Below are 14,177 nucleotides of genomic sequence, written 5' to 3'. Positions count from 1 at the left end.
AATATTCGGAAAAAAAGAATATAGAGCAATTTAGCTAATATAGGGCTATAATCTTCTTTGTCTAATAGTTGTAAGTTGAAAAATTCGCAAACAACACTACTCTTAAAGTCAAATATACTGCAGCCTTCTCATTGGTCTGCAAGCTAGAAGAAGGGAGGGATCATGTGTACTGATTAAAAAAAAAATCGAATATTCGAAATTACGAATATACACTCACGTAAAGAATTATTAGGAACACCATACTAATATGGTGTTAGACCCCTTTTTGCCTTCAGAACTGCCTTAATTTTACGTGGCATTGATTCAACAAGGTGCTGATAGCATTCTTTATAAATGTTGGCCCATATTGATAGGATAGCATCTTGCAGTTGATGGAGATTTGAGGGATGCACATCCAGGGCACGAAGCTCCCGTTCCACCACATCCCAAAGATGCTCTATTGGGTTAAGATCTGGTGACTGTGGGGGCCATTTTAGTATAGTGAACTCATTGTCATGTTCAGGAAACCAATTTGAAATGATTCGAGCTTTGTGACATGGTGCATTATCCTGCTGGAAGTAGCCATCAGAAGATGGGTACATGGTGGCCATGAAGGGATGGACATGGTCAGAAACAATGCTCAGGTAGCCCGTGGCATTTAAACGAAGGCCAATTGGCACTAAGGGGCCTAAAGTGTGGCCAGAAAACATCCCCCACAGCATTACACCACCACCACCAGCCTGCACAGTGGTAACAAGGCATGATGGATACATGTTCTTATTCTGTTTACGCCAAATTCGGACTCTACCATTTGAATGTCTCAACAGAAATCGAGACTTATCAGACCAGGGAACATTTTTCCAGTCTTCAACAGTCCAATTTTGGTGAGCTTGTGCAAATTGTAGCCTCTTTTTCCTATTTGTAGTGGAGATGAGTGGTACCCGGTGGGGTCTTCTGCTGTTGTAGCCCATCCGCCTCAAGGTTGTGCGTGTTGTGGCTTCACAAATGCTTTGCTGCATACCTCGGTTGTAACGAGTGGTTATTTCAGTCAACGTTGCTCTTCTATCAGCTTGAATCAGTCGGCCCATTCTCCTCTGACCTCTAGCATCAACAAGGCATTTTTGCCCACAGGACTGCCGCATACTGGATGTTTTTCCCTTTTCACACCATTCTTTGTAAACCCTAGAAATGGTTGTGCGTGAAAATCCCAGTAACTGAGCAGATTGTGAAATACTCAGACCGGCCCGTCTGGCACCAACAACCATGCCACGCTCAAAATTGCTTAAATCACCTTTCTTTCCCATTCTGACATTCAGTTTGGAGTTCAGGAGATTGTCTTGACTAGGACCAAACCCCTAAATGCATTGAAGCAACTGCCATGTGATTGGTTGACTAGATAATCGCATTAATGAGAAATAGAACAGGTGTTCCTAATAATTTTTTAGGTGAGTGTATATCACTATATTCAAAATATTTGCGAATTTTCGAAGTACCTATATTCGCGATAAAAATTTGAAATTTGAATATTCGTGATCAACACTACTAATTTTATCTCCTTTTTGCAGTTTTTATTAAGCCCTTTGTAATCTTCAAATGCTACAGCTGACCCCTCAGATTTTTATTTTATTAATGCCCTCTTTTTGTCCTTTATTGCTCTTTATACAGTAGCTGTAAGCCATGGGGGGTTTAATTTTAACCGTTTATACTTGTTACCTAAAGGGATACATTTTTTAGTGCAATTACTCAATGTGGATTTGAAGTCCTCCCATTTAACCTCTGTATTATTATGTGACAGTAGCTGCTCCCAGTCTATGCCCTGAAATGCTGCCCTCAACCCAGAGAAATTAGCCTTTTTAAAATCCAGTGTCTTTGCTCTGCCTGACAGAGTTTGCTTTTTATAGTTTAGGGTAAATATAATTATATTGTGGTCACTATTACCTAGTGTTTCTCGAACCGTAACATTACCAACAAGCTCTGTATCATTAGAAATCACCAGATCCAACAGAGCATCGCACCTAGTGGGAGCTTCTACAAACTGGCCCATAAAGTGGTCCTGCAGCTAGTTGAGGAATTTTTCTCCCCTTTGCAGTTGAGGTAGAACCATGACCCCAGTCAATGTCTGGGAAGTTAAAATCTCCCATTATGACTACTGTACCAGCCTGTGCGGCCCGCTCTATTTGATTATACAGTTGCGTTTCTATCTCTTCTGTGATGTTAGGGGGTCTATAGATTACACCAAGTATTATTTTTTCAGTGTTTATATCCCTTTGAATTTCCACCCATAAGGTTTCCACACCCTCACCCTCCTCACCCACTCTTTCACACTTGTCTTGAGATCACTCCTCACATACAGACACACATCACCGGTCTTTCCTAAATAGTGTAAAACCCTCAATATTAACATCCCAGTCATGCGAAGAGTCCAACCATGTCTCAGCCACACCAACTACATCTATGTGTTCTTCTAGTACCATAGCCTCCAGCTCCCCCATTTTGCTAGCTAGATTTCTGGCATTTGTGAAAATACATATTAAATTACTATTACCTGTAAAGTGATTATCCAGGATTTTTTTGTTACCTTGGTTAATTTTTTTATGTAACAGGTTCTTGTTACCATCAGTTCTATTTTTTTTTTTATAAATGTATAGTTATGCCCAGTCTTCTCCCTATTTTCATTGCTAACCCCAGCCCCCACTAAATCCCCACTGTCCCCTTCGATAACCCACTCTCTATCTACCCCCTTATTAGTATGACACCTCCCCCCCCAGATCCTAGTTTAAAAGATCCTCCAGCCATCTAACCATTTTTTTCCCCCAGGGCAGTTGCACCCTCCCCATTGAGGTGCAGCCTGTCCCTACTTTAGAGCCTGTAACCGACCGTGAAGTCGGCCTAGTTCTCCATGAACCCAAACCCTTCTTTCCTGGATGAGCTTCTGAGCCACTTATTTAACTCCCTACGCTCCTGTTGTTTCTCTAGTGATGCTCGTGGCACCTCCAGGATGGTCCCGGTGAACTTGGCCACTTACAAGCAGAGACAGACATTGGTGCAAGCACTAGCAATCCAGAAAGACACGGGACAGACTGCAACCCAGGAACACAAACAGGAACCCAAACAAATTCAGGACACTGTTTAGACAAGACATAACGGGAACCAGAAAACTAGACAAATGCCTGAACCCCATATGGAACGGATGCATTGTGATCACAGGCAGAGCTTCAAAGACCGGCAGACAAGCAGAGGCCTGGACTCCATGCGAAACGGATGCATGGTGGTCACAGACAGAGCTGGATACATGGAGAATATGTCCTTCCTCCAGAGAACCCAGGAGGCCTCTTCAGGAAGGCAAAAAAACAGACTAGCAGATACCTGTTCCCCATGCAGTGTTAGTCCATGGGCGAACAGACAGAGCTGCACACAAGACATGGAACCGGACAAGGTGAGTTTGATGTAGGTGACCACACAGACAGGGCAGATAGAAAAAACCCATGTCAGGTGCATAGCTCGTGCAGCCACCAGAGCTGAAGACTGACTGACCTCCAGGCCCACAGCTAACAGGAATATACAGTATAGCACCTAGTAACCACAGCCAGACCAAGACATTAACCCCACAAGAACCAGACAACAGGGAGGGGAGAAAGAACAGTATACACACAGGCTGCCGTACATACCCATGGGAACCAGGCTACATGCCTTCCACCATAGCTAGTATGCCAGAGCAACCAATGTGAGGAAACATGGCAACTCGTGTCACAGTGAGCCACACCATGATACTACCATTATACATAATGAAAGGAATCTGGTAATGCATTTATAATACAGTAATATGTCAGTATTCTCTATCATTTTATTTAATTCATTGTGGGAGATGAGGAGTTACAGATTGGTACATGGATCCCAACAGCCCCTAGAGACTGGCACATGGACCCAGGTGTAGAAATGAGGCTTTGACACATATTTCTTATGGTAAAATCACTAGAATCTGTTTTCTGATTGACATTGTTTCTGTACGGCCTTTTATATACATTTTATATTGGATTGGTCAAGTGCCAGAAATGTGATGGAATCTAAAAGAATTAATAATAATAATAATCACCATAAAGCTCTTTTAACCATTTGCTTTTCTCCTCATTTTAATATAGTTCCAAACTAGAAGATTGTCCTCCAGTCGCTAATTTTCTTAATGAAGAATTTATTCAAGTCATAAGGGCACAAAAAAAGCTTTAAAGAGGACCTTTCACCCATTATTACACTATGAACTAACTATACAGACATGTAGAGCGGCGCCCGGGGATCTCACTGCACTTACTATTATCCCCGGGCGCCGCTCCGTTCTCCCGCTATGCCCTCCGGTATCTCCGCTCACTAAGTTATGGTAGGCGGAGTCTGCCCTTGTTCTTCTGTAGCGCTGGCCAATCGCATTGCTGAGCTCACAGCCTGGGAGAAAATAACCTCCCAGGCTGTGAGCTCTGCTCTGCGATTGGCCAGCGCTAGAGCAGAACAAGGGCAGACTCCGCCTACCATAACTTAGTGAGCGGAATCTCCGCCTACTATAACTTAGTGAGCGGAGATACCAGAGGGCATAGCGGGAGAACGGAGCGGCGCCCGGGGATAATAGTAAGTGCAGAGAGATCCCCGGGCGCCGCTCTACATGTCTGTATAGTTAGTTCATAGTGTAAGAATCGGTGAAAGGTCCTCTTTAAAAAACATTCTGGACGGCTTTATGACACTTCTAAGCTTGTTTATAATAACTGACTTTGGGGCGATATTTACTATATTCTGTACTGACTGCTTTCTGTATAGAGACCGTTATTATATTACTATGTACAGATAACTATAGAGGTGCTGGAAATAAAAGTGTCTACGGGGAAAATAACGTATCGACAAATCAGACACCAATTAAAGATTCCCCCTGTCAGTAATCTTCTTTCCTCCTGTTATTGATGCTTTGGTGTTGTCCAGTGATGGCAGTCAGGATCGGTGATTGTCCGTGTTCCCGGCACAGTTACAGGTATGTACTATCACATGTATGGACACTGCGCGTACAATTACTTACACACTACTGTGCGGACAATCACCAGTCACTGCTGCCATCACTGAACCTCCAGGAAAGAGTTATTCCCATTGTAAGAATTTCCTCCCTCTTAGGGTCCATTCACACGTCCGTGTGTGTTTTGCGGATCCGCGGATCCGCAAAACACGGACATTGGCCATGTGCATTCTGCATTTTATGGACCGTACATCGCCGGCACTTAATAGAAAATGCCTTATCTTATCTGCAATTGCGGCCAAGAATAGGACATGTTCTATTTTTTTCGGGAACGGAATTGCGGACCCGGAAGTGCGGATCCGCAATTCCGGATCCGGGCAGCACATCGTGCTGCCCCATAGAAATGAATGGGTCCGCAATTCCGTTCCACAAAATGCGGAACGAAATTGCGGACGTGTGAATGGACCCTTACTGGGTCTGATTCTAAGGTTCAGAGCAAGAAATTAAATACAAGAAGAAGTGTGGAAAATCAGTGTCCAGTTATGATGGGAGGTAGGCTACATGCACACGAACGTTGTTTGTTTCCGTGTCCGTTCCGTTTTTTTTGCTGATAGGATGCGGACCCATTCATTTCAATAGATCCGCAAAAAAAACGGATGGCATACGGATGTCATCCATTTTTTTTTTGCGGATCCGCAATTTGCTGACTGCAAAACACATACGGTCGTGTCCATAAAAAATGGAAGCCGCCCGTGTACCTGAACGGAACAGGCGGCCAATTGTAGACATGCCTATTCTTGTCCGTAAAAGGGACAAGAATAGGACATGCTATATTTTTTTTGCAGGGCCTCGGAACGGAGCAACGGATGGGTCCGCATCTGAGCCGCAAAAACTGCAGTTCGGATGCGGACTATAACTACGGTCATGTGCATGAGGCCTTAGGCCTAGTTCACACGAACGTTTTTTTTGCGGGTGTACGGGCCGTTTTTTTTGTGTTCCGTATACGGTCCGTATACGGAACCATTCATTTCAATGGTTCCGCAAAAAAAACGGAATGTGTTCCGTATGCATTCCGTTTCCGTATTTCCGTTTTTCCGTTCCATTGAAAGATAGAACATGTCCTATATTTGGCCGCAAATCACGATCCGTGGCTCCATTAAAGTCAATGGGTCCGCAAAAAAAACGGAACACATACGGAAATGCATCCGTATGTCTTCCGTATCCGTTCCGTTTTTTCTGAATCATCTATTGAAAATGTTACCCCCAGCCCAATTTTTTCTATGTAATTACTGTACACTGTATATGCCATACGGAAAAACGGAATGGAAAAACGGAACAGAAACGGAAACACAACGGAACTCAAAAATGGAACAACGGATCCGTGAAAAACGGACCGCAAAAAACTATAAAAGCCATACGTTCGTGTGAACTAGGCCTTACAGTCAGTTCAGTGATACTTACCAGACATGGACCCTCCACACACTTAGGACTTGATCTCCAGTCAGTGTCTTCTCTTCAGCAATCAGTGATCCAAGTGAATTAACCTGGTGAATTCCAGCTTTCTGGGCCATGCTTGGGTCTTTTATACCCCTTTGGTGGCTATATCTATCTGCTCCTCCTCTTCCCCAGGAGACGCCCAGTCCCACCTTAATAATCAGTGAAACCTTTCATCATCAGATCTGGCTTCCCTCATTACCATAGACAATAGAAGAATAATGGTGCCACCTCCTCCTCAAGAGTTTAGCATTTTCTGGCCTCCTGAGATGGTCCTTCATTTACACAATGTATTTGCTGGGTAGAGCCCTATTGTTCACACTCCTATTTAGCAAGTATAAGAGATTCCTGGGATACTCCGAGACCTTTTCATATGGGAATCATTGTAAACAATGAGCATTTTACATCCTGATGAGATACATTCCATCCAGACCTACAACCACATGACTCTCCATCCATAATTCACATATATGAAAGTCGCCATTTAAAGGGAGTCTGTCACCACATTTGAGCATATTAGACTGATCAAATAGCGTTATATGTGCCACCCAGAACTTAAAAACGGTACCTTTGTTGTATGTAACAGAGTTTTCTTTTAGCCGAAAATGGAGCTGAGCCCCCGCTCTCCACTGCACAGGAGATCCTTGCAGCGCTTAGACCGGGCCATCGTAAGTCGGGTGGAGCTCAGCCTAAGACCGTTAGAGAAAAAGTGTTAAAAGGTGTCTTGGTATTTAACGCGGTTGTCCGGGTTCAGAGCTGCTTTCATTTCATGCTCCGATGCTCTCCTTTGACCTGCACTGAATCGTGCAGGCAAAGTCTTTTTTTGGGAATCCAGTGACGTACCAGGCTCTCCATGGAGACTGCTAGGCGGAGGCTTACACCTAGCAGTGTTGCCGGTGATGTCACCGGCACCAATGGGCAGGCTTTTGTGCTGCCCTAGCCTGGCTAGGGCAGCACTAAAGCCCACTCATCAGTGCCAGTGACGTCACTGGCAATACTGCTATGCGGAAGCCTCCACTTAGCAGTGATTTTATTTTTTTTTAAGTGCCCTTCCTGGCGTGATCCAGCGCTGGGCAAGTGGGAGCACAGTGCATGAAATGCTCCGATGCTCATATCAGGGGCCTGCCAGAGTGAAAACGGGGATATGTCCAGGTTCAGCTCTGAACCCAGACAACCCCTTTAAAGAGTTAAAGGCATTTCTGCAGCCTCTCCGTTGGCCATATGATATCACTGTACATCGGACACCCGGCCTATTTGCAGCTCTGCATCATTGAAGTGAATAGGGTTGAGCTGCAATACCAATCACATCCGCTGTACTATCTATGGCGCTGCGGTCAGAATGCGACGATGAAAAGAAAAAAAAAATCTGTATTAAAATGCAAGAATAACTATTCAGGGAGTGCAGAATTATTAGGCAAGTTGTATTTTTGAGGATTAATTTTATTATTGAACAACAACCATGTTCTCAATGAACCCAAAAAACTCATTAATATCAAAGCTGAATATTTTTGGAAGTAGTTTTTAGTTTGTTTTTAGTTTTAGCTATTTTAGGGGGATATCTGTGTGTGCAGGTGACTATTACTGTGCATAATTATTAGGCACCTTAACAAAAAACAAATATATACCCATTTCAATTATTTATTTTTACCAGTGAAACCAATATAACATCTCAACATTCACAAATATACATTTCTGACATTCAAAAACAAAACAAAAACAAATCAGTGACCAAAATAGCCACCTTTCTTTGCAAGGACACTCAAAAGCCTGCCATCCATTGATTCTGTCAGTGTTTTGATCTGTTCACCATCAACATTGCGTGCAGCAGCAACCACAGCCTCCCAGACACTGTTCAGAGAGGTGTACTGTTTTCCCTCCTTGTAAATCTCACATTTGATGATGGACCACAGGTTCTCAATGGGGTTCAGATCAGGTGAACAAGGAGGCCATGTCATTAGATTTTCTTCTTTTATACCCTTTCTTGCCAGCCACGCTGTGGAGTACTTGGACGCGTGTGATGGAGCATTGTCCTGCATGAAAATCATGTTTTTCTTGAAGGATGCAGACTTCTTCCTGTACCACTGCTTGAAGAAGGTGTCTTCCAGAAACTGGCAGTAGGACTGGGAGTTGAGCTTGACTCCATCCTCAACCTAAAAAAAAGGCCCCACAAGCTCATCTTTGATGATACCAGCCCAAACCAGTACTCCACCTCCACCTTGCTGGCGTCTGAGTCGGACTGGAGCTCTCTGCCCTTTACCAATCCAGCCACGGGCCCATCCGTCTGGCCCATCAAGACTCACTCTCATTTCATCAGTCCATAAAACCTTAGAAAAATCAGTCTTGAGATATTTCTTGGCCCAGTCTTGACGTTTCAGCTTGTGTGTCTTGTTCAGTGGTGGTCGTCTTTCAGCCTTTCTTACCTTGGCCATGTCTCTGAGTATTGCACACCTTGTGCTTTTGGGCACTCCAGTGATGTTGCAGCTCTGAAATATGGCCAAACTGGTGGCAAGTGGCATCTTGGCAGCTGCACGCTTGACTTTTCTCAGTTCATGGGCAGTTATTTTGCGCCTTGGTTTTTCCACACGCTTCTTGCGACCCTGTTGACTATTTTGAATGAAACGCTTGATTGTTCGATGATCACGCTTCAGAAGCTTTGCAATTTTAAGAGTGCTGCATCCCTCTGCAAGATATCTCACTATTTTTGACTTTTCTGAGCCTGTCAAGTCCTTCTTTTGACCCATTTTGCCAAAGGAAAGGAAGTTGCCTAATAATTATGCACACCTGATATAGGGTGTTGATGTCATTAGACCACACCCCTTCTCATTACAGAGATGCACATCACCTAATATGCTTAATTGGTAGTAGGCTTTCGAGCCTATACAGCTTGGAGTAAGACAACATGCATAAAGAGGATGATGTGGTCAAATTTTTCATTTGCCTAATAATTCTGCACTCCCTGTAGACCTAATCAGAGAACCATCTCATAAATTTTGGCCAAAATTAGAGAATGCTCTACTCCCTTCACCCGTTAGGGCCCTTATGCTATCTGGTAGACCACTCACATCACATGGTTTGACTTCCAATCTTCTTACTCGTAACACCCTAAAGGTTTGGAAACGGTTCACCTCTAACCCTGAAAGCCCTACTCTCCCTTCCCCTCTTCTGCTCATAAGAGATATGGTTGATCTGGCACCCAAAGAATTAAAGGAGAGCTGCCCAATTGCCATAAGAACTTCTGAGATTTCAGTCTCGCAATTACTCGACCAGGAAGGCTGTGTTATTGCTGATCCTGAAATTTGCAAAATACTTGGCACTCAGATTCACAATCCCACATTATTACACTTCCTTAGGACAGAATCACTCCTCTGGGCGAAAAAACACCTCCCAAACGAGGGAAACAAGCTGGTTTGAGGAAATGATTTGCAGTAAGATATATCCATCCAAAACTATTTAAAAAATATATAGACACCTAAAATCACCCTCTTCCCTTCCTAAGCCGGCTATTGTGGGCCTTTGGGAGAGAGATTTACAACGAAACTTGTCGCCCCAGGAGATCTCCAAAATCTTAATCTTCCCACATAAGATATCTAGGTGCATACGCATGCAGGAGAACAGCTATAAAATTCTTATGAGATGGTACAAGACCCCAGACAAAACATGCCTGTATAGCTCAACTTCCTCAGATACTTGCTGGAGGTGCCATGTATCTAAAGGTACCTTTATGCATATCTGGTGGTCCTGTGACCTAATCAACCCCTGGTGGCACGGGATCATCCAGCTGTGCAACCAGATTTGCCAATCCTCCCTCCCTTGCACATCTGAACTAGCTCTGTTATCTCTGGGGATAGGTAGCATAGGTATACATAAATCTTCTCTCTTTACATTTATGCTGGCAGCTGCCAGACTACTCTTACCTATGCATTGGCTGTCCTCCGATATCCCTTGTACTGATCATTGGATCAATAAAGTTGACCAGATCTATAGGCTAAAAGAAATCTCTCACTGGGAATCTCACTCTAGATCCTCTTTCCTAAAAGTGTGGTCGCCCTGGAAAACATATAGAAAATTTGTATGACAAGCTTGTGTAATGTATACCTATTCTGTATTTACCCGCTGGTTCATGTTATGCAAATGCGTCCCTTCTACCCCACTTGTCATTCCGTTTCACCACAGGAAACATAGTCTAAGTCCCTGGATACCATGCTTACTCTGGAGTATTCTAATTGCTCTACTTATGCTTTTGTCTGAATACTGCTGATACCTGTCTATGTTGGGTTTCATTACCTGTTAGTTTATTTGAACATTTGACAATTTTCTGGATGTAAAACTGATTTCCTTTATGTCATTTGTAATGTTTTTTCAAAACTTGACCTAAAGCTTGTAACTTGCTGTGAAAAACAGAAAATAATAAAAATTGTCAATTAAAAATAAATAAATAAAAAATTCAGTAATGTAACATCAAATCGTGTTTCCGATTAAGTCCACTCGGTATGGTGGATCCCATTTTGAAGATCCAGGTAGACTCACAATTCAAAAGCTATTTTTTGTAATTACCACCCCTTAATGGTGGAGTAACCCTCTCCAGGCCTTGCACAGTTAAACCCTCTGTATCACCACCATGCACCACTGAAAAATGCACAAGGGAGGTTTTCCTCCTTCAATGTGTCCTATTGTGTCGGGCATTGGCTCGTTTTCGGAACATCTCTCAGCCTGGGTTGATTCTCTGCTCCAGCCTCTGGTGCAGGATATACCCGGTTTCCTGCAGGACACAAGGAGTGTTCTGCAGGCCTTTCACAGCCTAAAGTGGGAGTCACGTTTTGCATGGATTTCTGCAGACGTGACCTCCCTCTACACCGTTATTCCACATGATTTGGCCATCAAGGCATTAAGTTGGTTTCTTGATGTGTATTCAAATTTTTCTATTCCTTTTCAGGGCTACGTGTGCGATGTGTTTTTTTTTCTATTAAAACACAATTTTTTTATGTTCAATGACAGGTTTTTCCTGCAATTATCGGGAGTTTCTATGGGAGCCAAATTCTCCCCTTCCCTGGCCAACGTGTATATGGCCTGGTGGGAACAGGCATTTTTGTTCTCCCCAAATAATTCCTGGGCATCCTCTCTGGAGTGCTATGGCCGTTACATCGACGACCTGCTATTCATATGGTCGTGCGATGTGGCGGCCATACCACTCTTTGGGGAGTTTTTAAATTGCAACACATGCAATTTGAAATTCACTCTGCATTCTCATGCCACTTGTATTTCCTTCCTGGATTTGTCTCTTGAGGGTGATGCGCGCACCAATTTAATTTATACCCGCACCTTCCGCAAGGAAACTGCGGGCAATACAATTCTCCATGCGGCATCTTGCCATCCTCCTCATGTTGCCAAAAATATTCCTAAGGGTGAGTTTATTCGCATTAGACGTAACTGCACTCAGGACGCAACATGCCGCATGGAGATGCGCTCTGCGGCCTCTCGCCTCTCCATCAGACAATATTCCCAGCATGGTTTGGAACACGCCCAGAAGCAGGCCCTGTCCATACCCAGACAGACATTACTATTTACTCACCACAATCGCACACGTCGCTCTGAGAATACTCACCAGTCACGGCATTCTCGTCTGCCTGTTTTTGTCACTGCCTATAGTACACAATACTCGCAGATTTGCCACATAGTAAGAAAGCACTTACCCATATTGTCAACGGATGACCAATGGTGTAGCATCTTGAAAGGTGGCATTTTGTGCTCAGCCCGCAGAGCGCCCACGCTGGGTAATAGACTCTGCCCCTCTCTATTTACTGAGGGGGCACGAGCCTCTCCAGTTTGGTTGCGGTTTCTCGGCAGTTATAAATGCGGGCATAAGATCCGTACGTGTTGCTCCTATATGCGACCTGGCAAGGAAGTTTTTTCCTATGCCATGAATCAATGTTTTTCCATCAAACAATACATTAACTGTAACACCACTCATGTGGTGTATTGTATTTCATGCACCCTCTGTTCCCTCCAGTACATTGGCTGCACCACCAATGGCCTCAAGGTTAGACTACGCAGGCACATCTCTGACATCCCTCATTCACATGCCAGAAATGTATCTGCAGTCAGCCTGCATTATTCAGTGGTGCATGGTGGTGACACAGAGGGTTTAACTGTGCAAGGCCTGGAAAGGGTTACTCCACCATTGAGGGGTGGTAATTACAAAAAGAAGCTTTTGAATCGTGAGTCTTTTTGGATCTTCAAAATGGGATCCACCATACCGAGTGGACTTAATCGGAAACACGATTTGATGTTACATTACAGAATTTTTTGATCCATAAGTTATGTGTGTTCTTTTGTTTTAATTCACCATGCCTTTCAGCATGTGTTGTCAATTTCATTTAAAGGAGGAGCTTGTAGTTAGTGCGTCCTCCTGTTTCTAGGTGGAGGCGCTATATATTCAACCTCCTCCTCAGTATGTGTATGTCATGAGGAAGGATCGCTATTGTCCTTGATCCGAAACATGTAGACTGGAGTGTAACTGGCTTTTAATCTGCACTGAAAAATAAAGGTAACATTGTAATCGCGCTGGACTTTTCTCTCTCCTTTACTTAAGTTACGCTGTGGTTCCCGCATGGTCCGTGCTCGGTGCAACAGGGTTTGAGCACGCCTACATCTTTTCTTTTTGCCTACCTGTGGTAGGACATATGGTTTCTGATTTAGTGCCGACCACATCTATGCTTTTTGCTTAACTTTAATCATTTTATTTATTTTCATTTTGAGGGATATCTTTTCCATTCACACGTCCGCAAAATGGGTCCGCATCCGTTCCGCAATTTTTCGGAACGGGTGCAGACCCATTTATTTTCAATGGGGCCGGAATGTGCTGTCCGCATTCGCATTTGCGGATCCACATCCGCATTTGCGCATCCGCATCTGTGCTTCCGTTTCCGCAAAAAAATAGAACATGTCCTATTCTTGTCTGCAATTGCATACAAGATTAGGCATTTTCTATTACAGTGCCGGCGATGTGTGGTCCACAAATTGCGGAATGCACATTGCCGGTGTCCGTGTTTTGCGGATCTGCAAATCACTTACGGACGTGTGAATGGACCCTCATTGTAACATTATTAAAGGTTACGTTTTATCTTCATGTATATTCTAATGGATTGCCTTCCGTGTACAATGTTATAATATACTTTCTATGTCAGACGGTATATTATCGTGCATTTGTATTGTGCGGCAGTTGTGTGCGGTTCTGCTGCGATACTGCCGGTATTGGAACCAATAATTTCTACTGGTGTGATATACCAGTCGCCCCCCCAAAAAACTGATTGAAGCGGGGTGTTATATACCAATATACTTTCTTTATAGTGCATTTGGGTACTGTATAGTGCATTTGCACATGCGCGTACGCGAACGTTATATTGTCGATATTTCGCATTGAAAAAAATAATGAATGGAGATCGCAAATTGGAATAATACATCTGGTAGGTCACTGTCCATGTTGTGGGACTATTTGTGCACTTCTAGTAATTAATTTCTTGGCTGCAAATATGAGCCAAAGGTTTTTCAGGTTCGCCTGCCATTAAAATGAATGGGACCTGCCGCGAACTTGCGGTTCGCGAACATTTGATCGCGTTTGCGAACCGTCACGGCAGATGTTCGTCCATCACTACCTCCATTACCTGCTACTTAGCTGCCACTACTACCACTACTGCTACCATCCCCCTAAACAGCGCAC

General features: G+C 43.7%; 1 protein-coding gene across 1 annotated transcript in view; it reads right to left on the bottom strand.

Moving 5' to 3' along the window:
* Positions 1-2,868: 2,868 nt before the first annotated feature.
* The window catches only part of LOC120993573 (gastrula zinc finger protein XlCGF26.1-like), a 36,803-nt gene continuing 25,494 nt past the window's right edge, over positions 2,869-14,177 (bottom strand). Inside the window, exon 5 of the mRNA XM_040422048.1 lies at positions 2,869-2,999. Coding sequence (XP_040277982.1) covers positions 2,869-2,999 — 131 coding nt within the window. The remainder of the gene's footprint in view (positions 3,000-14,177) is intronic.

This window comes from Bufo bufo, chromosome 3, assembly GCF_905171765.1.
Source record: "Bufo bufo chromosome 3, aBufBuf1.1, whole genome shotgun sequence".
Classification (NCBI taxonomy): Eukaryota; Metazoa; Chordata; class Amphibia; order Anura; family Bufonidae; genus Bufo; species Bufo bufo.
The sequence above is the reverse complement of the archived record's forward strand: the minus strand, read 5'-3'. Positions and strand labels throughout refer to the sequence as shown.